The sequence below is a fragment of the Bombina bombina genome, chromosome 2 (genome assembly GCF_027579735.1).
Source record: "Bombina bombina isolate aBomBom1 chromosome 2, aBomBom1.pri, whole genome shotgun sequence".
NCBI lineage: Eukaryota > Metazoa > Chordata > Amphibia > Anura > Bombinatoridae > Bombina > Bombina bombina.
In genome coordinates this window covers 464,739,152-464,765,063 of record NC_069500.1, presented here as the reverse complement: position 1 = coordinate 464,765,063, position 25,912 = coordinate 464,739,152, and the positions used below count along the sequence as shown (strand labels likewise).

The window sequence follows — 25,912 nt, the reverse complement described above, 5'->3', positions numbered from 1 at the left end:
AGTACAGTAATAGAATTTCTTGGATATGTGTAAGGCTGTCACAATGAGTAATTTAGCCTTCTTTTTTAATAGAAGTCAAATTCAATTTGATATAAAGAAAAAGTATATAACATTATATGTACATATTCTTTACCTCTAATTTACGGAAAATACTAAACTGCATACAGTCGGAATGGGCTTTATAATTTACCGTATACAGAATTATAAACTAAAAAGACCCTAAGTTAAATATTATTTATGCTTTATTCTTTTTAAAGACCATGCTATTGGAAAGGATACGTGTAGCTCAACAACCAGATGGAGAAAGTAATTTTAATGTGTTTTCCCAGCTGTTGACTGGAGCGGATTTGGATCTTAGGTAAGAAAAGCTTACTGATTTTCTCCATGACAAAAAATTGCCTTGTGGTTGCATGGGGGTTTGCAGATTGACATAGAATTGTTCTTGTGCTTGCTGCATGACAATGCCTTTTTCTATTTTTCCCCAGCATATATAGGGGCAATATTTATCTGTGTGACTTATGTTAAAAAAGAAAAATAATTAATTCAGTATTTGCAGTTATTCAGATACAGATCAATGCAATATCTATTTAATTAGATTTTTTAAATAATTCACATTAAGAGCTAGACACATTAAGCGTATCGCAAGTCGCAATATCACGACCACGCTAACTTTAGCGCTGTATTAAAAGTGAAAAGTTAACGCTACCACTCAAGCACGAACTAGAATTCAGGTTAGCACAACTGAAGACTAAATGTGCACCAAACACAACATAAATACATTAAACAAATAAGTTACACTCGTATATACACTATCTTATAAAATTATTCATATAAATATAAATATTATTAAAAAAAAGTTATAAGGGTTTAAAGGTATATGGTATATGACAAGGTGTTTGACTGGAAAGCCATATTATATATATATATATATATATATATATATATATATATATATATATATATAAATCATTTCAGAACTTTTTCCACCTTTAATGTGACCTATAAACTGTACAACTTGATTGAAAAACAAACTGAAACTTCTAGGTGGAGGGAAGTAAAAATAAAAAAATAAAATATGGTTGCATAAGTGTGCACACTATTACTGGGGATGTAGCTGTGTTTAGAATTGAGCAATTACATTCAAAATCATGTTAAATAGGAGTCAGTACACACCTGCCATCATTTAAAGTGCCTCTGATTAACCCCAAATAAAGTTCAGCTGTTCTAGTAGGTCTTTCCTGACATTTTCTTAGCCACAACCTACAGCAAAAGCCATGGTTCGCAGAGAGAGCTTCCAAAGCATCAGAGGGATCTCATTGTTAAACGGTATCAGTCAGGAGAAGGGTACAAAAGAATTTCCAAGGCATTAGATATACCATGGAACACAGTGAAGACAGTCATCATCAAGTGAAGAAAATATGGCGCAACAGTGACATTACCAAGAACTGGATGTACCTCCAAAATTGATGAAAAGACGAGAAGAAAACTGGTCTGGGAGGCTGCCAAGAGGCCTACAGCACCATTAAAGAAGCTGCAGAAATATCTGGCATGTACTGGCTGTGTGGTGCATGTGACAACAATCGCCTGTATTCTTCATATGTCTGGGCTATGGGGTAGAGTGGCAAGACGGAAGCCTTTTCTTATGAAAAAAAAACATCCAAGCCCAGCTAAATTTTGCAAAAACACATCTGAAGTCTCCCAAAAGCATGTCGCAAAAGGTGTTCTGGTTTGATGAAACTAAGATTAAACTTTTTGTCCATAATTCCAAATGATATGTTCGGCACAAAAACAACACTGCATATAACCAAAAGAACACCATACCCACAGTGAAGCATTTTGGTGGCAGCATCATGCTTTGGGTCTGTTTTTGTTCAGCTGGAACTGGGGCCTTAGTCAAGGTAGACCTTCAGGCTTCTGCTAGAAAGCTGAACATGAAGAGGAACTTCATCTTTCAGCATGACAACGCCCCAAAGCATACATCCAAATCAACAAAGGAATGGCTTCACCAGAAGAGGATTAAAGTTTTGGAATGGCCCAGTCAGAGCCCAGGCCTGAATCTAATCAAAAATCTGTGGGATGATCTTAAGTGGGTTGTGTACAAGAGATGCCCTCACAATCTGACAGATTTGGAGTGTTTTTGCAAAGAAGAATGGGCAAATCTTGCCAAGTCAAGATGTGCCATGCTGAAAAACTCATACCCAAAAAGGCTGAGTGCTGTAATAAAATCAAAGGGTGCTTCAACAAAGTATTTGTTTAAGGGTGTGCACACTTATGCAACCATATTATTTTAGTTTTTTATTTCTACTTCCCTCCACCTAAAAGATTTTAGTTTGTTTTGCAATTGAGTTGTACAGTTTATAGTTAACATTAAAGGTGGAAAAAGTTCTGAAATTATTTATCTTTGTCTAATTTTTTTACATCACAGAAACATGACATTTTAACAGGGGTGTGTAGACTTTTTATATCCACTGTATATATATCGATCTATATATATATATATATCTATATATACATACAGAAATATAAATGTCTAAATATCTGTGTGTGTGTATATATATATATATATATATATATATATATATATATATATATATATATATATATTATAATATAGCCGGTAGCCCAGCACTCCTTCCACACAGGTGTAATCATGGCCCGGGTGCTGTCCTCATATGAGTATGTAGAAATGTCTAAATGTAGGAGGGCACTCAACGGACTTGTATTGAAGTACAAAACAGTGCAATTTTATTTCCAAATACGTTTCACATTAATTTTAGATGTCAATGTTTTGACCCATTTGTGGGCCTTCTTCAAGACAATTTATAATTATTGTAATGCAGCATGCATTACTCTCAAACTGCGTGTAAATCGGACACCCAGCAGAGCAGCGGTATATATGTATACATTTGTATTTATGTGTTTGTGTATGTTTTATATACACATGTATACACATATATACATATATATAATTTCCATTTAAATACCTGAAAAAGAGAAAAATCCTTTTTAGTCATATTTAATATTTAATAATGTGTTTTACTGTGTATGTACGGTAAGTATTTTACCTTCCAATGTTCTTTACATATGGGAAAAAGTTCTTTGTATTTCTATATATTTATTTCTATATTTATATCTGTATATATTTATAAAAATCCATAGAGAAATAGCGCTCTTAGCCCGCAATGTTAAAAGATGAAAAAGTTTATTGGGACATGTTAAAAACACAAAAATAGTCCTAAAGGGGACATAATAAAATCCAGGGTAAGATGCAGGTGCACAAAGCAGACGCGTTTCGTGCGCATGCGCACCAGGTGGATCTTCTTAGCGCACTCTGTTGTGCAGGTTCATGGAAAATTGTATATATTTATAGCTGTATATATTTATATATATATATATATATATATATATATATATATATATATATATATATATATATATATATATATACTGTGTGTATATATAAACTATATATATATATATATATATATATATATATATATATATATATTTAAAAAAAACACATAATATTTATCCTATCTAAAGAACATAGGGATGTAAAATATTTATTATTCACTTCGTGTTATCGCTGTAGGTTGAACGCAGTGTTGGGTTGGTTTGCGAGAGTAAGGCGTTTTTTAAGTTGCGCTCTCCATCAAAGTCTAATGGGAAAAGAAGTTTACACGGTCGTGATATCTGATGTCCTACATTTTGTGCATGTAGGGCTTTGCTTGTGTGCTAACTTTTTACATTTTACTTGTAATACATGCGGTAATATGTGCTCCACTTGTAATCTGGCCCTAAATGGAAAAGTAAGCTTGAAATAAAATAACGTAATGTCATCTAGAGTTGGTCACAATTTTATAATACTTAATACAGATATATATTTATGAGCTCCATCATTTTTTAGGTGATTTTTTACAATATCAATTAGGTATTCTAAATATCACCAGCCTATCTCTACATTATTCAAATACTTCTTTTAGCTTCTAATGAATATTCCATAGGCCCCCACTGTTCTGTTTTACTGTGCTGATTTTGTAGTTTTTGCTTTACTGGGACAGAGCTTTGCTGCGCTGCACTTGGTGCCTTGTACAGGACACACAGTTTGTGTTTCTAGTATTCCGGGGCAGCAGGGTTGTGCTGTGTGCTTGGTGGAGAGGGCTCCTATGGCCACTGAGTTTATCACACAAGCACAAGTGATGTGACACAACAGGGTTATTAGATATACAGCACAGCAATGCACATTGGACCTGCTGCTATTTTGTTCTATATCAGCATTAAATATCTAGGACCTATCCTGAACCACTTTTCCTCATTCACACAGATCCTAAATGCTCCCTGGTTTGGGACCTGGCGGTGGTGGTGGGTGGGTATCTTTTTTTATATTAAAGGGACATGAAACCCCAAATTTTCTTTCATGATTTACATAGAGCATACAGCTTTCCAATTTACTTCTATTATTGCATTTGTTTTAATTCTCTTGGTATCCTTTGTTGGAGAAACAGCAATGGGCTACTGGGAGCTAACTAAACACATCAGGTTCGGCCAATGACAAGAAGCAGCCACCAATCAGCAGCTAGCTTTCAGTATTAAATGTCTGCTCCTGAGCCTACCTAGGTATGCTTTTCAACAAAGAATATAAAGAGAATGAAGCACATTAGATAATAGAAGTAAATTGGAAAGTTATTTTAAATGACATGCCCTTTCTAATTCATGTAAATTTAATTTTGAGCTTACCGTCTTTTTAATGATAAAGAATCAGTATAAATTGCTTACCCCAGGCCTCTTAGAAAAACAGGAGAAAATGATAGAAATTGTTTTTACTGCTTCAGGTAAACTATTTCATACTAGAACTAGAAGACTTAACACAGTACAAGTCACTGTGAGTTTTTATCTGGCACATCTAACAATGACTTATTATCCATAACACACTTATATTATCTGTCTCACTCTACCTTGGAATTCTTTTCTTGGCATTTTCACAGGCACCTTCATAATAATGCGGCCTTTATATTTTATGGCTAATGTCTCAGGGATACATTTCTCTGTATTCACAGTTTTCTAAACAGTTTCTACAATAGGTGGTTTCAGACATTGTTAGGCTTGTTGTATGCAGTTGCTAATGGTGTGATATTGTCAATATTTGGCCTCCGCCAATCATCACCGTAAGATTTTATACTCACAAAAGTATTAGCACTCAAATGTGCTAATGAAGAATGCTGGAATCCTCCAGTGCACTGGCCAATGTTATAAACGCGAATCGCTGTGGGGAATACACAAACAAAACACATCTCCTAGCGCAGAGACCACTGTACTATCATCCACCAAGTGACACCCTATGATAATGTACTCACAACGACTGGAGCACTGCTGTAATAGGCGTGCTGAAATCTCCCAGTACTCTTGTGAATTTAAAATCCTATGGTGATAATTGGTGGAGGGCAAATATTGACGATATCACACAAAGAGGCACCGTTTTTTTCTATTGTATTGATAGAAACTATCCATATGTGAAGATATTGAAAGGAGCTGCCCCTGGATCTACTATTGCCTAAGATCAAAGAAGAATTCACCCCTATTAAAGGGACACTCGGGTCAAATTTAATTTTCATGATTCAGATACAGCATGTCATTTTAAACTACTTTACAATTTACTTCCATTAAAAAAAATGTGCACAGTCTTTTATATTTACACTTTTTTGAGTCACCAGCTCCTACTGAGCATGTGCAAGAATTCACAGACTATACGTATATGCATTTGTGATTGGCTGATTGCTATCACATGGTACAGGGGGAGTGGAAATATACATACATTTGAAATTTGTTAGAAAAAAATCTGCTCTTCATTTGAAATTCAGAGTAAATGCTATTGCATTGTCTTGTTATCTTGCATTTGTTGATTATGCAAATCTACTGTGTTTACTGGTCCTTTAAGACTGTGTACCGTATGATATTGTGTAGACTTATTTGTGTACCACAAGATATAGTAGTCATCAGATCATCTGTTAGTGTGGCACCCTCTAAGTAAATGATCTGTTAGAGATAATTATTTTTGTAGTTGTAAAGTTTTAAAATTCCTTTAATTGAAAATGTTAAATATGCTAAAGATACATATGTTAATACAGAATAATGTTTACTTATAATTGGTAACTAAACAATAACAAATTAAATAAAGACATATCATACATTTAATTGGTAATTATAATTCATGATTATATAAATGTGCTGTTTAAAAACCATGAAGAAAAATATATTAGCTAAACGCAGTAAGTAGTCTGATATATATGTAAATTGATTACTTATATTTAAAAATAAATAGGCATATCTAATGCAGCTGAATCAGCTGAGTTGATCACAGGTGCACTAATATTATTCCACAGGTGCTTGTGCTGGCCAATAAAAAAAATAATCTATATATATCGTATTTTTATAGGATGAGTCATCTGTTTGCTACCCTTATACAATCAGTTTAAATTAGCATGTAGCCTATTAGCAGCTACTAGTGAACAACAGGTATAAAACAGCTGCTACAAAATATGTATTTTGTATATAAATAAAGGAAAATCCAAAAGGGTAATATTATCACAAACGTAAAATATATGTAGCTACAATGTTTTACCCTGTGTTATATATTATAGGCTTTCAATAGTAATACACATTGTTGTCCACAAGGGGGAGTAAAAACTCTATAAATGCAGAAGCACAGGGATAAAAATGCAAATATATATAAAAAATGGTTTTAGTGCCAGGACTGATCAACATCACTGTGTAAAGATCCTGTTTTTACTTAATAATTCTATAGTCCGTAGTATTATGTAACATTTTAAAAGAACTATAATTAAATCCTACAATCTGTTGACCTGAAAGCTGTTTAATAAAAAATGACTACATAATAAGCATGCCCACATATCTTTCTGCACTCACAGCTATATCATTCTTGTACACAGTATGCCATTTGCTCTTGTGGCAGCCCTGACATTTCTTTTTTTCCACCTATGGGATTCTTTTCTGGCTATAATTAATACTTTCCCAGTCATGCATTAACTCTCATACATTTCAGAGTTACCTGAGAAACCACAGGATACAACTTTTTGCCAGCCAGAGCTTTTCGCTTAGTACAACAACAAAGTTCTGCAGATAATAAGACAAAAAATAAATCTCACTATCAGTTATCAGTCTTATGCTATATTGACATTACCTGTGAAGCATTTGATACATGGTTCAGGCAAAGGGAATAGTCTGATTAATGTCCCATGTCACAGTAAACTGTAATGGTAATCAAGAGTGGACTGATGCATAGTAAATATGTAAACATAGTCTCCTTGTCCTCTGCATTGACATTGCTGGTTGATGTAGGATCAATGTGTCTTTTTCATGTAACCTTTTTAAGGACAATTTACCTAACCTTATAGGGAATAAAATGACAGGGGATTGCAATTCTATAGACCAATTGTATCTGTGCATTTCATGAAAGCTTGCTCCATAAATAGTTGAATATTTTAAATAGTCTTTATTATAATTTTATCACTGGAGCCATGTATTAATCTATCGTACAAATGTTACAAATACAAAAAAAGTATTTTGGGAAGAAACAGTGTGACATAATATTTTCAAATGTGTTTAAATTAAGAGGTTATATGCAAGTCATTGTTTATAGTGTTGTAGGGTCACGAAAAAAACTTACAGTATATGTGGGAGGTTGAAAAAGGAGAGGAAATTCTGTATACCTAGACATTGTTTATTTTAAATATGAATGCAGGTAATCAAGGAACCTGGGTCTATTTTTTATTATAGCTGTTATTTCATAGAAATGGGCATTTGCAAATCTCGGTTCGTAAAGGGCAGGGCCGAAAATCACTTCTGAATATGCATGGTCTCTGATCCCTCAGACGTTCTTGTCTCAAAAAACCCTCATGAATCTGTAATGGATATCCTGACATGGGCTCGGGAATTCTTTTGTAAACCTATGTTAGTCAACACCATTCGCCGCTGCATCCACAGAAGCAAGTTAAGGCATTACTATGAAAAGCAAAAGCCATACATCAACACTCTACAGAAGTGCCGCTGAATTCTCTGGACTCAGTATCATCTGAGATGGACAGTAGCACAGTGGAATCCTGTTTTGTGGTCTGATGAGTCAACATTTCAAATAGTTTTTTTTAAAAAACAGCCTTCATGTTCTCCAGGCCAAAGAGGAAAAGGACCATCCAAGCTTTTATCAGTGTCAGGTTCAAAAACCAGCATATGTCATGTAATAGGGGTGTGTCAGTGCACATGGCATGGGTATCTGTGAGGGCACCATAATGCAGAAAGATATGTATACTTTTTGGAGAAACATATTCTGCCATCCAGATGTGGTCTTTTCTAGGGACGCCAAACCACAATCGGCCTGGATTACAAGCGCATGGTTGCGTGAGCAGAGAGTGCAGGTGCTAGCATGGCCTGCTGACCATAATGTGTGGCGCATTATAAAGCACAAAATAAGGCAATGAAGGCCCCATACAGTTGCACAGCTGAACATGTGCATAATGGATGAATGGGGGAAAATTCCACTTGCTAAAATTAACCAACTGGTTTCTTCAGTGCCCAAACACGTGTTATTAAAAGAGAAGGTGATGTTACACAGTAGTAAACAGTCAACTGTCCGAACTTTTTTGGAGCCCTTTGCAGTCAAGTAGCTGAAAACATGTAAAATCATTTTTATGCAATATTCATACTAAATAAAGTTTTTAACTATGTATTTAATGTAAATATTTCACATTCTAATGTTCTCCACATATGGGAATATGTTCTATGTATTTATAAATAGATTTTCCTATTAGAGATGTGCATTTGTTTTCGGATGAATGCACATTCGTACCGAAAATCGGATTTTCGTTTTCATAAACAAAAACAAAAATCAGCAAAATTTAAATAAAACCGAAAAATTGTGATGTAATTTGTCAGTATTTATTTGTTTCCTTTGAATAACTTTTAAAGGGTTAATTCTTACCTTAACACGCTCTGGAGTGCTCGCTAACCCGATCCTCTTCTTGCCAGGTCCCCAGCCACGCTAACAGGAGCTTATCGTACTCGGCACCCAGGACCTGCACTAAGTTTAGTGCAGGACCTGGGAGGCGAATGGCTAAGCCTCTTGTTAGCGCAGTCAGGGACCTGGTAAGAAGAGGATCCGGTTAGCGGCCCTCCGTAGCGTGTTAGGGTAAGTAATTGTGTTCTTTTCACATGTAGCTTTGCAACATTTACATTTGTTTTAAATGAACATCCTTTTTACTGCAATTGTTTTCAATAGCCAAACTCCACCCACCATTTACCTTATTAAGAGGAGCCAATCTAGGCTTTAGTCTGCAGACAAGAAGGTTAGCTACAGTCATAAAGTTAGTATAAAGTACTCTGTTTAGCAGTTCTTATCAGTTAAATCCAATAAGGGACAAATACGCAGCAGGGTTAGCCTTGGGAAGTCAGCTGGGTGCATTTCAAGGTCTGAAAATTAGAAAATTCTCAATTTTCAGAGCTAAATTACATGAAAATGGGTAAAATAAATAATGCATTTATATTTTGTTAAGTTGTTTCATTGCAGATAACAAAAAAGATTTTTTATAAAATCTAGATGCTTACTGTTTCTTTAAGCACCGCAGTGGAAAATATCTGCGCACAAAAGAAACGTTTTAAAATAATTTTAATCTTTTGTTAGCACAATTTTTAAGGTTTTGTAAATCAAGAGAAGTTCAGGGATAAAAAGCCTGGTGGAATTCTTTGTTGTGGCATATTCGTGCTATCTAACACAAATAATGTTGTGGTCCCTAGTAGAAATCACCCGAGGGAAATAACGTATCAGCTCTATCTGACATGAAGAACGCACCATACTAAGACTTCCATGATAAATATTAACCATTGACTTGTAATTCAAAAAGTTTATTTTTTATTTAGAGGGGTTCCTCAGGTAAATCTACATAATAAAGCAGCAATACATAAATTACATTACTCTGATGAACAAGGCAACTGCATGAGTGTTTGTATTATTATTTTTTTTATTTTTTTTGTATTTACTTAATCTTTCCAAATAGTAAACTTTTCTACATCTAAACAGGTCAGAGCTTCTACTGCTTCAGATGGCGGACAACCACTCCTTTGGAATGACACCATGCATAAAGGTATGGACACACATTTCTATGGTTAAACTCCAAAACTGTCTGGGGCAAAAACTTGCTGTTATAATGGTGGATTTTGCTTAGTCTGTAGGGGGGTCTAGATATCCTGGGCTGTGTTTCAGCAAAATGTAATGGGACTGGGCATTCTGGGGCAGTCCTGGGTTTCATCTAGAAAAAATTGAGGAACATAATGCCTGATAAAGGGCACTGATCATGCTGGACATTTGGGGGGGGGGGGCTACAAATAGTACTCTGGATTATAAACATATTTTTGTACATGAAATTATTTATAATTTGTAAATAGTGTGGCAACATTTTGCATGTGAGCATCTATGATTACGGCACTTGGCCAAAATGTGTTAACCATTTTAGCGCACCTGTGATTTTCTACTTTTCGGTTTACTTTTTAAATGATGAAATCCGTACTGGGTTTACAGAGTGCCAGCATTTTTACATATTTTTAATCAACACAAGTTCAAAGAGAAATTGTACAAATATATTTTTATTATGCAAACATCAATAATTATCATGTTTAAAATAAAATATTTTTTTGCCAGATAGTTGCTTAAAATGTATATTTTAATGTATAAAGGAATATTAACTATGTGGATTCTACTTATGAAAACCTAATTTCTTCAGGACAGGAAGATGCATTTTTTCCAATAAACTAATAAATTGGATTGCATTTTGAAATTAAACAAAAAAGAAAAATAACTAAAATCTCCTTAATGGTAGTATTTATCAAATATTTACAATGGTTATTCAAATTATAGCAAACACTTATCTTATTCATAATTAATTATTTATAGAATTTAGTAAGCAGTTTCACAAATATTTAATACAGTATTAACCATTATTGTTAAGTTTAGGGCTGCTAGTCTGGTAACTTTAATTGTTTTAAAGGGGGAGTCTAGTTAAAATTAAACTTTCATGATTCAGATAGGGCTTGCAATTTTCAACAACTTTCAAATTTACTTTTATCATCAAATTTGCTTCGTTCTCTTGGTATTCTTTGTTGAAAGCTAAACCTAGGTAGGCTCATATGCTAATTTTGAAGCCCTTGATGGTTGCCTCTTATCTCATTTTGACAGTTTTTCACAGCTAGACAGTGCTAGTTCATGTGTGCCATATAAATAACATTGTGCTCACTCTCATTGAGTTATTTATGAGTCTCATTGATTGGCTAAAATGCATGTCTATCAAAAATACTGAAATAAGGGAGCAGTCTGTAGAGGCTTAGATGTAAGTTAATCACAGAGGTTAAAAGTATATTAATATAACCGTGTTGATTATGCAAAACTGAGGAATGGGCAATGAAGGGATTATCTATCTTTATAAACAATAAAAATTCTGGAGTAGACTGTCCCTTTAAATAGTTCAGCTTTTTAATTGTATTAATTTACGCTTAATTGGAGCTTCTTTATTGATAAATCAAGCAGGACCTGTATAGGTTGAACTTGATGGACTTCTGTCTACTTTCAACTTTATCTACTGTGTTACTATGTTACTATGTATGTATGTTACTTACACTTCCATTCTTTAGGAGGCTGCAATGATTGTTCTATGTGCAGAAAATGTTAGTGGCAGTTAAGGGGTGTAAACCTAAAGCTCTATATGTGTGTTGCTGGCACAAAGACATTAAATTGTTGCTCTGTTACTGGAAAACATAATGGAAAAATCACTGGTATGTGTTATTGGCACCCAAAACAGGTAAAACACTAATTTATGTATATTATAGATAGACAGTGAGGTAAGAAATCTCAGCTCTGTGTTCAGTAATATCTATTGCTGATGTGGTTTTTGCTTGATCTTTTGGATATATAGGGCTAGATTACGAGTGGAGCTATTTAGCATTTTGGCTCTCACGCTAACTGCCCTAGAAGTAAGCTTTTTGCGTGTGTCGGGTTGTACTCGTATTAAAAGTTGAAAGTAAACAGTTTTTGCATTTGCACTAACCCAATGCTCGCAAAAAGCCGAACTTAGGATATTGCGCATGTGTTAGCGTATTCCCCCATAGAAGTCAATGGAGCAAAAAATTGGTAAACACCCCACTCGAGAGCAAACCCAATTGCATATTCTCAAGTGCGCTAACCCAACATGAAAATATGAATATTTCACATTCCACTGATTTTACACCTGAATTTAAAAGCAGGATTAATAAAATTGTGACAGATTGTTTGGCGGCAATCAGCAAACCAAGTTTGCATAAGCGTACATCTGGAGATTTATTGTCTTATGAGGTTAATGTACAAAATCCTTCCCCTCAACCCCAAGTTCCTGCTCTCTTACAGAGCTCTGACTCTAAAGATGCAAATATATCTAGTTCTGATAGGGAAGAGTCATCAGATGAATTAGGAGCCTGTGCCTGATCCTGAATTTAACAATGCCTTTAGTTTTAAGGAGGAGCTGAAAACAAGCCTGTTAATCAGTTAAATATTGTTTTCAAAGCTCCACCAATAATTCCACAGGTGTTTCAGGTCCCTATGACTATATTGCCAAGGAATGGAAAAAGCCACGTGTACCTTTCGCCTCCAGATTTTGGAAATTGTACCACATTCCTGAACAGAATCTGGAAGTGTGGGAAACAATCCATAAGGTTGATAGTGCTTTTTCCACTCTAGCCAAATAGATGACTATCCCTATTGAGGATAGCACGTTGTTTAGAGACCCAGTGGACTGCAAATTAGAGTTTTTCGTAAGGAAACTCTTTCTTCAAACAGGACTTTTACTTAGACCAGCTGTTTCTCTCACCTGTTTAGCTGCAGCAGGAACACTATGGTGTGACTCCTAGCCAAAATTTCTCTACTGAGGATATACAGAACTGCATTAAAACACTTAAAATGGCTCATGCAATCATGTGCGATGTGGCATTGGACATTATTAAGATCAATGTCAAAAATATGTCTAAGACAGTGCTGGCAAGGCAATCGTCATGGTTAAAATCTTAGTCAGCAGACATGATCTCTAAAAATAGACTGATGACTCTTTCCTTCCAAGATAAAATTTTATTTGGTTCAGACTTGGGCTCCATTATTAAGACAGTCATTGGAGCGAAAGGAGCTTTTCTTCCTCAGGATGAAAAAATCCAAAGAAAAGAACAGAAGATGAAATCAGTTTTTGTTTATTTCGCTCCTCAGGAGAACATAAGTCCTTCTCTTCTCAGAAACCTGAGCTCTTCAAGTCAGCCTGAAAGCCTGGTTCTTCGGGGTCAAAGAACAAGCAATCCAACAACACCACTAAATCAGCATGAAGATGTGACCCCTGAACCAGAATCTGTTCTGGTAGGGGGCAGAATGATTCTCTTTCAGGAGGCCTGGTGCAGGTCAGTCCAGGACCTTTGAGTTTGAAACATAATTTCTCAGGATTACCGGATAGTCTTCAAGTCCCGACCTCCTCAAGGGTGATTCCTTATGACTTATATTCCCAAACTTCAGTCAAAGTTGGCTGCCTTTCTACAGTGTATTCAGGAATTAGAGTATATGGGGGTAATTATCCCAGTACCTGTATCTCAACAGGGCCAAGGTTTTACTCCAATCTGTTTATTGTCCCAAAGAAGGAAGGGACCTACAGACCTGTCTTACACCTAAAAACATTCAAGGGTTCCCACTTTCAAAATGGAAACAATTTGCACAATCTTGCCCTTAATTCAACAGGGTCAATTTATGACTACAATAGACCTCAAATATGCATACCTTCACATTCCTATCCACAGGGATCACTATCAGTTCCTGATGTTTGCTTATATTGACAAACACTACCAGTTTGTCGCTCTTCCGTTTGGTCTGGCTACAGCTCCATGCATTTTTATATTTGGAGCAACATATAGCTCTGGATTAATTTGTCATACAATCTCTGTCTTGGTGGACACAAAGTCCTTTTTTGACCTTTGGGGCATCTTTTATTAATCCGCCATGGGCAATTGTGAACACGGATGCCAGTCTATTGGGCTGGGGGGCAGTCTGGAATTTTCGAAGGGCACAAGGAGTTTGGTCTCTTTAGAGGCAAAATTACCAATAAACATTCTGGAACTTCGAGCGATTCTTCTAGCTCTTCAGGCATGGTCTCTTTTCAAGGAGGGAAAATGTATTAGTTTTCAGTTGGACAATATCACAGAGGTAGCCTATATCATTCATCAAGGAGATACCTGCAGTCCACTGGCAATGTAGGAAATCTTTCAAATTCTGTCCTGGGCAGAGAGGAATTAGTGCACCTTATCAGCGATTCACATTCCAGGTGGAAACAATTGGGAAGCAGATCTCAGCCATCAGTCAATCCATCTAGGAGAATGGTCTCTTCATCAGGATGTATTCAATCAACTGGTAATCAAACGGGGTCTACCAGCCATAGATCTTAAATCACAAACTTCCAAAGTACTGTGCAAGATCAAGAGATGCAAGGGCTCACATGATAGATGCCTTGGTATGTCCATGTGAATTCCATCTAGTTTACTGGTTTCCTTCATTTGTTCTTTTGCCGAGAGTCATTGTTTGGATTGAACAGAAGTCAACATCAGTAATATTAATTGCTCATGTCTGACCCCGCAGGACATGGTATGTGGACCTAGTACAGATGTCAATAACACTTCCATGGCATCTTCCTCTGAGACAAGACAAGGTCCTCTTTTCCATCAGGATATCAAATCTCTAAGTTTAATGGTATGGAGGTTGAATGCCTTGATTTGAGACATAGAGGATTATATGATACAGGCTAGGACACCTGTGACTTAAAGTATTTACCACAAAATTTGGAAAGCATATTTTATGTGTTGTTCCTCTAAGGGATTTTTTTGGTGTTCCTTTCGGATCCTGAGAATTCTTCAGTTCTTAGAATGGTTTATCAGCTAGTTCCCTGAAGGGTCAAATTCAGCTTTATCTTTTCTTTTTTATAGGAAGTTGGCTACGCTTCCTGATGTTCAGACCTTTGTTCCGGTGTTAGTTAGAATTAGGCCAGTTGTAAGACCTATTTCTCCTCCCTGGAATTTGAACCTAGTTCTTTCAGTTCTTCAGGTTCCTCTCTTTGAACCAATGCACTCCATAGACATAAAGCTGTTGTCTTGGAAGTGGTTTTCTTATGAGCTGTCTCTTCTGCCAGAACAGTTTCTGAGTTGTCCGCGTTATCCTGTGATCCTCAATTTTTTATATTTCACAAGGATAAGGCTGTACTGCATACTAAATATGATTTTCATCCAAAGGTGGTTTCAACTGATAACATCAATCAATAAATTGTTGTTCCTTCTCTTTGTCCAGACGCTAACTCTAAGGAAAAATTGTTACATAATCTGGACATAGTTAGATCTTTGAAGTTCTATCTCTAAGTGACTAAAGGTTTTTAAAAATCACTAGTTTATTTGTATATTTCTCAGGGAATCATAAAGGACAGTAAGGTACTAAGGTAGCATTGGCATCTTCGCTTAAACAAGTGATGCACAAGGCTTACTTGCTGGTGGGTAAGTCGCCTCTTAAACATATTACAGTTCACTCCAGAACAGTGGCAACATCATAAGCAGCCTTTAAGAATGAAGCATCTTTGGAGCAGTTTGCAAAGCTGCCACATGGTCCTCCTTACATACTTTTTCCAAATGTTATCATTTTAATGTCTTTGCTTCTTTGCAAGCAGGTTTTGACAGGAAAGTCCTTAAAGCCGTGGTGTTGGGTAAAAAGGAACTGTCAGGGAAAGTATTTTCCCACCCTATCTGTAACATAGACTATCGGCTTGGGTAGTAATCCCATATGTTATGGAGGACTGTGGACCAAAAAAAAAAAGTATGCTTACCTGATAAATTATTTATTTTCAGAATGATGATGGTCCACAGACCCTGCCAGCTTCATATGCAACAGTTTTAAAGACACTCTATAGACTCTGCTTTGCCTTTCTTTCCTTTTCTCTACCAGGGTATATTTAAAACTAGAGCGACACGGGAGGTGGGAGGTTTTTAAAGCTCTTTTATGGGTGCTTGATCTTCTCCTAGTGACGGGAAATATATCCCATATGTTATGGAGGACTGTGGACCATCATCATTCCGAAAGAAAAGAATTTATCACATAAGCATAAATTTTTATTTTTTTTCAGAACAGGGCTCAGAAATCTTTTTCCTCCGCTCAGTATCAGAATTCCTCTGGCTCCATCTGGAAATAAATAGAATAGTATTTGCAAAATGCTTCAGCGCCTTTTACTGATCCTGAGCATTCTGCTTGCAAGGTTGCAAAGAAAATTACCAGGCCAATCGATATGCTCTGGAGAATGCCGACAGGGTCAGTGCCCATTAGTTTATTTTGAATTTTTTTTTGGGCAGAAGCATATTGCTGTCTTAATTTCTGCTGTTCATATTCCAGGACTGGGCAACTGGAAAGCAGTTTTTTCTCAGTCATCAGTCTTTCTGTCCTGAAGAGTGGCTTCTTCATTTGGTTACATTTTAAAAGATAATAGATCTTTGGGGTTGGTTAAATCTTATATTTCCCAAGTACTGTGCTAGGTCCAGGGATCTTTGAATTATGTTTGTGGATGCTCTGGTAGTTCAGTTGTCATTCTGGCTAGCCTTTATTTTTTCCACCGCTCGGCTTTTTTTCCAGGGTTATTGCCAAGTTCTGGCAGGAAGAGCTTTAGTGATTCTAATTGCTCTAGCATGTTCCTGCAGAATTTGGTATGCAGATCTGCTTCTGATGTCCAGTTTCTCTTGGCTGCAGCTTTTGCATCCAGACCTTCTATTTCAAGGTCTGTTTTTTCATCCAGATTATAGAACTCTTTTCTTGATGGCATGGAGAATCAAAACCAAAAGAGGTCAGTCCAACACAAAGGGTACAGTGCAAGCCACATAGGGCTACCACTTAAACCCCAGAAAATAAGCAAAATGTCCATAAAAGTGGCAGCAATCAGTTATTTATTAAAACAAAAGGTACAGAAAGCAATGTTTTGGAATTGCTCCCTTAATCATGGAGATAGAATCAGAAACCCTCTCTGTCTTTTTGAAATATCCGTTCATTTACTGAGTTTTTTTATACAGGCCCGTAAGTCTGTGACTAGGGGAATTTTTATTTAAAGGTCTGAAAATCCTGTATTCCTTGGTGTTCAAATCAGGTTTTTTTTTCTTGCCAATCTTTTAGAATTCCTAGAAGTATTGCTGGTTTTACAGGATGGTTTGGATAAGGGTTTATGTGCCAGTTCTTTGTAAGTTAAGATTGTCTACTCTTTTTATTTATGTTCCGTAAAAAGATTGCTAATCTTTCTGACATTCATTGTTTAGTTCAAGCCTTGCATGGAATTAAGCCTGTTATTATTACATTTTTCCTCCTTTGGACTCTAATTTGGTTTAGAGCATTTTGCTGTCTCCTCCATTTGAGCCTATGCATCAGGTGGATATTTAACTTCTTGCTGGAAGATATTTAATCTGCTAGATTTTCTGAGTTTTCTTCACTTTCTTGTGTTCCTTCATATCGTACTCTTAATCAGGATAAGGTTGTGTTTTCTGACTATTTAAGTTGGACATTGTTGTTCCTTCTTTATGTTTTAATCCTAAGAATTTTTCAGAGAGATCTCTTAATGTTTTGGATTCTGTTGGGGGTGTTACGTTACCACTACTAAGGATTTTAGACAAAATATGACTTTGTTCCTTTGCTGGTTCTATTAAAAGGCAGAACATGTCTGCTGTTTCTTTGGCTTCTTGGTTGAAGCTTCTGGTTCATATAGTTTTCTTGGGAGCAGGTCAGCCTCCACCTAGATGGATTTCTGCTCATTCTTCCAGTTCATTTGCCTCTTCTTGGGCTTTTTAGAATGTTTTATCAGTGGACCAATTTTGCATATTTTTTCAACCATTTTGATATTTTGGCTTCTTCTGAGGCAGACTTTGGTAAGATGTCCTTCAGGCAGTTGTCGGTTGATTTGTTTTTGCCTGTTGGTTATGTTTTGCCTTTTTTAGGCTCTATTGGGGTCATGGATTTAGTTTTTCAGTGGAAAAAGATGTTTTTAATACCCCACCCTTTGTGTTATAATTCATGGACTCCACAGCTTGGGTATTAGTTCCCAGGGGTAATGGATTATGGACTCTCGGTACCTGTTTGAAAACCCTCCCATAATTTATGCTTAACTGATAAATTAATTTCTTTCATGGTAGTGAGAGACCACGAGACCCCACCCTGTATTTTTCTGGGTTTAATTTTCTTTTTTCCCTGCTCCTATTTTGTTTGCTATTATTATACATTTTCCTTCCTCTTTGTGCTTGTCTTTATGCTAGACTGAGGAACTGGTGAGTTTGAAGGGGTTTTATAGAGTTCTTGGGTTTTTGGAATCTATGTCTCCTCCTAGTGGTATGGAAGAGTAATTCCCAGGAGTAATGGATCATGGACACTCACCACCATGAAATAAATGAATTTATCAGGTAAGCATAAATTATATTTTTATACTCTGCCGCTGATGTAACACGTTTTTGAAATACATTAAGAGGAAACTAACTTTACAGCACATGGTTCCTTTAAGTCTTCACTGACACAATGCACACTACTGCTAGATCACTGAGCAGGCATGGTGTTTGAATCCAGATATCTAGTCACATGTAGCATATGTGCATATGCTGCTGAAACAGTAATACGTTTTACTAGAAGCATTTTTGGTAGTGGAAGTATTTTACAAAAATGTTTCTATTTAAAATTGAATTGCACCAATAAACATTTCATTTTTTAACTTTCTATGCATTTATTTTTACTTTAAATATTATGGGCTAGATTACAAGTGGAGCGCTAACAGTTACGCACATTTGAAAATGGGTTTCTCACGGCTGCTTGTGTGCGTTGGGTTTTTCACTTGTGTTACAAGTTTAATGTAAACGTGATCACTTGTGCACAATTGAAGTTAACGCACATCGGGTTAGCGCGACCTCAAAGCTCTGGTTAACTGTTTTACAAAGTACAATTACACTCATAATAAAAATTATAAGAAAAAACGTGCACAAAAAAGTTATAAGGGCTAAAAGAGCTCTCAGGTTTTAGAAAAAAAAAGGAGGCAAAGGGCTTTAACATAGAGATACATACATATACATGTCTAAAGATTGTATATGTGTATGTATATATATATATATATATATATATATATATATATATATATACAGTCATACACCCCTGTATTTCTGTCAGATAATGCACCACTTCACCCATAAAATTGTTGCAATTACAAATGTATAGGCATTTTCATGTTTATTTCTTTTGTTTGTATTAGTATGACACAAAAAAAGTGGAGAAAAAAGTCAAATCTGGCACATTCCACGCAAAACTAAAAAAAAAATATAACTGAAATCAATCCCTTCCTCTAATCATCAATGAGTTTCTTACACCTCTCTACTGGAATTTTGGACCACTCTTCTTTCGCCAACTGCTCAAGGTCTCTCAGATTGGAAGGGTCCTTTTCCCAACTGCTATTTTGAAATATCTCCACAGGTGTTCTATGGGATTGAGAACTGGACTCATTGCTGGCCAGTTCAGTACTCTCCAGCGCTTTGTCTTAAACAATTTCTGGGTGCTTTTGGACGTGTGCTTTGGGTCATTGTCCTGCTGAAAGACCCATGACCTCTGACGGAGACTCAATTTTCTGACACTGGGCCCTGCATTGCACTACAGAATTCTTTGGTAGTCTTCAGATTTCATAATGCCATGCACACAGTCAAGACATCCAGTGCCTGAAGCAGCAAGCCAACCCCAAACATCAGTGAACCTCCACCATGTTTGACTGTAGGGACTGTATTCTTTTCTTTAAAAGACTAATTTCTTTTCCTGAAAACAGTAGAATGATGGGCTTTACCAAAAAGCTGTAATTTTGTTTTGTCTGTTCACAACACATTCTCCCAAAAGGATCCTGGCTTCCTCTGGTAATTTTTGGCAAACTCCAATCTGGCTTTTTTATGTTTCTGTGTCAGCAGTGGGGTCCTCCTGGGTCTCCTACCATAGCGTTCCTTTTCATTCAGATGGCGACGTATAGTGCAAACTGACACATTTGTACTCTGTGTCTGAAGGTCAGCTTTAATTTGTCTGGTAGTTGATCAAGGATTTTTATCCTTCTTTATCCTCCTTTATCCATTCGAACAATCCTTCGTTTCAATCTTTGATCAATTTTTCTCTTTCGTCCATGTCCAGGGAGATTAGCTATAGAGCCATGGGCTGTAAACTTTTTGACAATGTTGCGCTCAGTGGATTGTCCATACTTTTCCACAATGTTTGTTCTCAAATCATTAGACAATTCTTTGCTGCTCTTTTTCTTCTCCATGCTCAGTGCATACAGAGACACACAAAACAAAGGTTGAGTCAATTTTTCACCATTTTAACTGGTTGCCGTGTGATTTCTATATTGTCAGCACCTGTTAATTGATACAGGTGAGTTTAATTACAAATTACAGGAGCATACAATTTGCATGGAATGTATCAGATTTGGCTTTTTTCTCCACTTTTTTTGTGTCATACCAATACAAACAAAGAAATAAACATGAGAATGCCTATACATTTGTATTTGCAACTATTTTCTGGTAGAAGTGGTGCATTGGCCATGACTGGGTGTGTGTATGTATGTGTATATATATAGATATATATATATATATATATATATATATATATATATATATATATATATATATATATATATATATATATATAAATATATATATATATATATACTGTATATGTGTTTCTTCTTCAATCAGGGACTGCACTCGCTGGGTTTAGATACAAAAATATTAATTTAATATGTGTAACATTTCGGGGTTCGCAGACCCCTTACTCAGACATTTTTGTATCTAAACCCAGCGAGTATAGTCCCTGATTGAAGAAGAAACCTATTGATACATTGACTTTGCACCCTGGTGAATGACCCAGCTAAATTGTGAGTGCAGATACACATGGGATATATATATATATATATATATATATATATATATATATATATATATATATATATATATATATATATATATATATATATATATATATGTGTGTGTGTGTGTACATGTGTATTTATGTATTTACAGACATATATGCACATATAAACACATACATACATATGTATACATATACTATATATATATATATATATATATATATATATATATATATATATATATATATATATATATAAATATATATTTAAGTGCATTGGTGCCTTTTGCAGTTAAGTAGATGAAAACATGAAAAATCATGTTTATGCAATATTCATATTCAATAAAGGTTTTAACTATTTATTTACTGTATGTATATTTACATATCGATACCTTTATATAATCATATATATATATATATATATATATATATATATGTATACATATATATTTGTGCAAAAATACATCATATATATAGAAATATGTATTTATGAATAAATAGAACATATTCCTATTCGCGAAGAACATTAGAATGTGAAATATTCATATTTTCATGTCAGGTTAGCACACTTGATAATATGCAAATCACGTAGGTTTTTTTTTCCACTTTTTTGCATTATTGACGCTCGATTTTCTAAGTTCAGCTTTTTACGCGCGTCGAGTTAGCGTGCTAGCAAAAACAGTTTACTTTCAACTTGTAATACAAGCGCAATCCGATACGCGCAAAAAGCTTACCTAAATAACGCTCCACTTGTAATCTGAGCCTATATTCATTAAGTAATTTGCTATGTTTTAGTAAAGTTATATTTTTTGATGTAACTTTATTTTCTTACTTAGCATTTACACTTCATTCATTCTTTAAATGTCTTTGTTACAGTCATGTTTCTCTATAAACCAATAACAGAGAAGCAATAAATTGAGCTGAAATGTAAAAACCCATTAATATGTGAATATATGCCTATTGCTAGTTTTATTGTACAATAACAGCCTGCCTGTAGCAGCTCATGCTTTTCAAACAAATTTTCCCTTTTTTGACTTCCCCAGTCACTTGGAATTATTTCTTTCCAGTGTAATCTCTCATAATAAAGCACTAAATAGCTGGAACCACATTTGAAACACCTGTCAAGGGGAAATGGTGCTTTGAAAGTAGTGGTTTAAAGTCTTTCATTCCATCCCTGTCACGATTTTGCATCTCATGGGAAAAATGATATAACAGCTGTCATGGAAAGGGTCTGTCTGATCAATATGTCCAAAGACGTCTTACGTGATAAACTATATAATAACAGACTTGCGTCTGTCATATATAGGCTGACCATATTGCTGCTTTAAAAAGGGACACATATGAAAAATACATATGTCAGGGCTGTTTAAAGAAATGGTTTTGTATAAGAACCCTCACATATGTATTTTTCATATGTGTTCCTTCTTAAAGCGGCAATATGGTCAGCCTAGTCATATATTAAAGGCTATATGCTTTTAGTCACTGCTAACTTTAAAGCGTGGAGTTAATTGCTTGTTTTCTAATGCATCACAATCTTTTATAATAATTATGATAATGTTATGATTATTTCATTACTTTATGCTAATAGATTATATCATCTATAATATAATATTTCTCATGTTTTAGTTTTCCTTCATTGCTAAAGGATGTATTTCTCAAATTTTACTTCAACAAACTGTATCTTCTTTCCAGGTTGTCATAGCAACATTGAGCTCTTGGCAGTCAAATGGTTAAAAACTGGTACCAGGCTTTTGTCATACGCAGGCCTCCTTTTTTTTATCACCTCTAACCTCAAATTATTTTTTCTATTCTTAGATCAGCACCCATGAACCTTAAAGGGACAGTATACTGTAAAAAAATGTTTTCCCTTAATGTGTTTATAATTACTTTTTTTTACCAACTGCAGAGTATAAAATTTATAAGATTTGCTTGACCCCCCATTTCTGAGTTCACTCCATCTTTCCTCAATAAAAACAAGACCAAACATTTATGGGGAAGAAAAGGCTGCAGCCTGTTTATTAAACAATAACATAACTTAAACTTCATCAACATTATAACCTGTCGTTTTTCAACAATCCACCCAGTGCTTGCTTTTAACCTCTCCATAAGCCCCCACCCCTTTTCAGGGGCGGGGCGTCCACCATCACTTTCCACTCTCTGTTACCGACAGAAGTACCAGCCACTCTCCATCAGGCGTAAGCCTCAATAGATCACAGCAAGCACCCCGCCGAAGCTGCGACAACCATCCTATCCTCTATTTCTGGGGAGGGAGGGCGGGAAAACTTCCCCCTTCCGTGCTGCTCCTAACTCTGCAACTGCTTGACTTCGGCTGGGGAGGAGTATTTAACTCCTCCCATCATCCTCCACCCCCACAGCGGAGCCTACCAACGCTCCCAAAAAGTGGGGGTCAAACAGCCCTCTCTTCATTCGGCCTCCGGGCTGTACTTGACCCCCCATTTCTGAGTTCACTCCATCTTTCCTCAATAAAAACAAGACCAAACATTTATGGGGAAGAAAAGGCCGCAGCCTGTTTATTAAACAATAACATAACTTAAACTTCATCAACATTATAACCTGTCGTTTTTCAACAATCCACCCAGTGCTTGCTTTTAACCTCTCCATAAGCCCCCACCCCTTTTCAGGGGCGGGGCGTCCACCATCACTTTCCACTCTCTGTTACCGACAGAAGTACCAGCCACTCTCCATCAGGCGTAAGCCTCAATAGATCACAGCAAGCACCCCGCCACCACTCGTCTTTAACGAGTACCGCCACACAGGGCTAAGGCCTTTTCGATCCCCTCTTTAATAGTGAAATTAAATAGGTGCAGACCAACTTCATTCAAGTGAACACCATCCCTCAGATAGAAACACCTACCCGACTCCCCTTCAAATTCCACATGTCTAAGGCTCACACCACCCAGTTTCCTCACATATGCACTGACAGTCCTATTCACCTTCCTTCTAGATGCTTCCAACTTCTTAGCGTCCCAAGCTGAACGCCACACTACCCTACTCTCGATCTCTGACCACACTAGGATCAACCCCGGAAACAATGCCAGCAACCTATCAATCCCGTTTTTCATACCCCACAGTAAATCTTTCTGGGACAGGCACCCTAAATCGTTCCCACCCGCATGAATGACCAACACCTGAGGGGGACCAAACACCCTAGCGTACTCCGACACCTTCCCAACCACCTGAGCCCACTTCATACTTGGACCCCCAACCACCTTACTTGCACCTGTTCCCTGGAGAAACCCAACTGCAACCCATTGTCTTTTACAGCTGCCGCTTTCCTCGCCCAAAAAATGTAGGAATGCCCTAAGATCCAGCAAGTCACCGGCCCTGTCAATGAAGAAAAAATTTCCACTCGTCAATACCCCCCCGGTTGCAACGCCAACTCCTGTCTCACATACCCCCTAAATCTTTCAGACCTCCATCTGCCAATCTTTCTGATCACTCCCGCATCCAGCCCCAATGCTGCTGCCTCCGTCGCTGCCCCGATCCTAAATGAATGCAAACTAAAATCCTCGCCTTTCAACCCCAACGCCACTAATGCCTTTCTTACCACCGCCACAAACTGATATGCCGATAAAGGCGTCCCATCCCTATGCACCAACAGCGGTCCCGATGCCTTTTGTGATGCCTCCAAAAATTCTCGGACCGCACCAACCGGGCAGCAACGGCCCCCAATCTCCCCCAACACTACCATGGAACCTTTCCCTTCCTGATCCGTCTTGGACCTCCTAACCCATAACTCAACCGACTTTGCTTTCAACACCACGTCTTGCCTAGCCAAGCCTGTTAGGTCGCGACGATTTCTCCCCATCAATTCCGACACCCTAAACGCTCCGAAAAAGGCCAGCACGCAAGCCACCGTAAATAACTTTTCCTCGTAACTCGAGGAACAAATATTCCTTAGCCTCTCGACCACACCCTCCAATACAGCAAATGTCAACGGGCGCCTCCCATCCTTCCGCGCCCTCCTCCTACACAAACCCTTCACAGCCATTCGTACAACAAAATTTTTAGTCAAGTCTACCTGCCCCAACAGTTTGAACAGAAAGGCTAAAGCCGCCATCCTCTTTCGTATCTCCGAGGGCGATAGCCCCTCACTCTCCCAGCTCCTTACCCACTCCACCAGCGTTCTCACCCCTTCCTCCCTAACTCCTTGTCGGTATGCCAGCTCCACCTTATGTCTCCACATGTTCCACACTCGGACGTAAGCCCTCCATGTGTTCGGAGCTAACGCCCCTTGTACCAGACTCAATGCTCCTGGCAGCCAAGCTGCCACAGATCCTCCGGGCATTACCTGCCTTCCGCCTCCGCCCCGGGAGCTGCTTCTCGAAATCGATCCCACTGAAACCGGGATAAAGAGTCAGCAATTACATTCAGGCGACCCGGGACATGCACCGCTCTCCACGATACATTACACCTCAAGCATTCCAGCACAAATGCCCTTAGTAAACGGATCACAGCCGGAGAATTCGCCGTCAGGCGATTAATCGCCCATACTACTCCCAAATTGTCGGAGTGAAAACAAACTCTCTTGTCCTTGAGCTGCTCGGGCCAGATTCTCAACGCAACCACCAGTGGAAACAGCTCCAAGAAAGTCAAATTCTTAGTTAGACCCCATTCGGCCCAGACCTCCGGCCACGCCCCGGCGCACCATTTCCCATCCAAAAATGCCCCAAAACCGTGGGCACCCGACGCATCTGTGAATAAGCACAATTGGTCGTCCGACCAACCCGTCTCCTGAATTAGCAGGCGACCATTAAAATCTTCCAAGAAGATTTTCCAAATCCTCAAATCCTCCTTCACATCCGAAGATAATCGGATGTGAAATTTTGGATTGGCCACTCCCACTGTCGCCAGGGACAATCTGCGACAAAAAATCCGCCCAATCGGAATAATCCG

General features: G+C 37.1%; 1 protein-coding gene across 1 annotated transcript in view; it reads left to right on the top strand.

Moving 5' to 3' along the window:
- MYO18B (myosin XVIIIB) overlaps nucleotides 1–25,912 on the top strand; it is a 1,229,288-nt gene that overhangs the window by 136,558 nt on the left and 1,066,818 nt on the right. Inside the window, exons 11-12 of the mRNA XM_053702090.1 lie at nucleotides 258–358; nucleotides 10,088–10,151. Coding sequence (XP_053558065.1) covers nucleotides 258–358; nucleotides 10,088–10,151 — 165 coding nt within the window. The remainder of the gene's footprint in view (nucleotides 1–257; nucleotides 359–10,087; nucleotides 10,152–25,912) is intronic.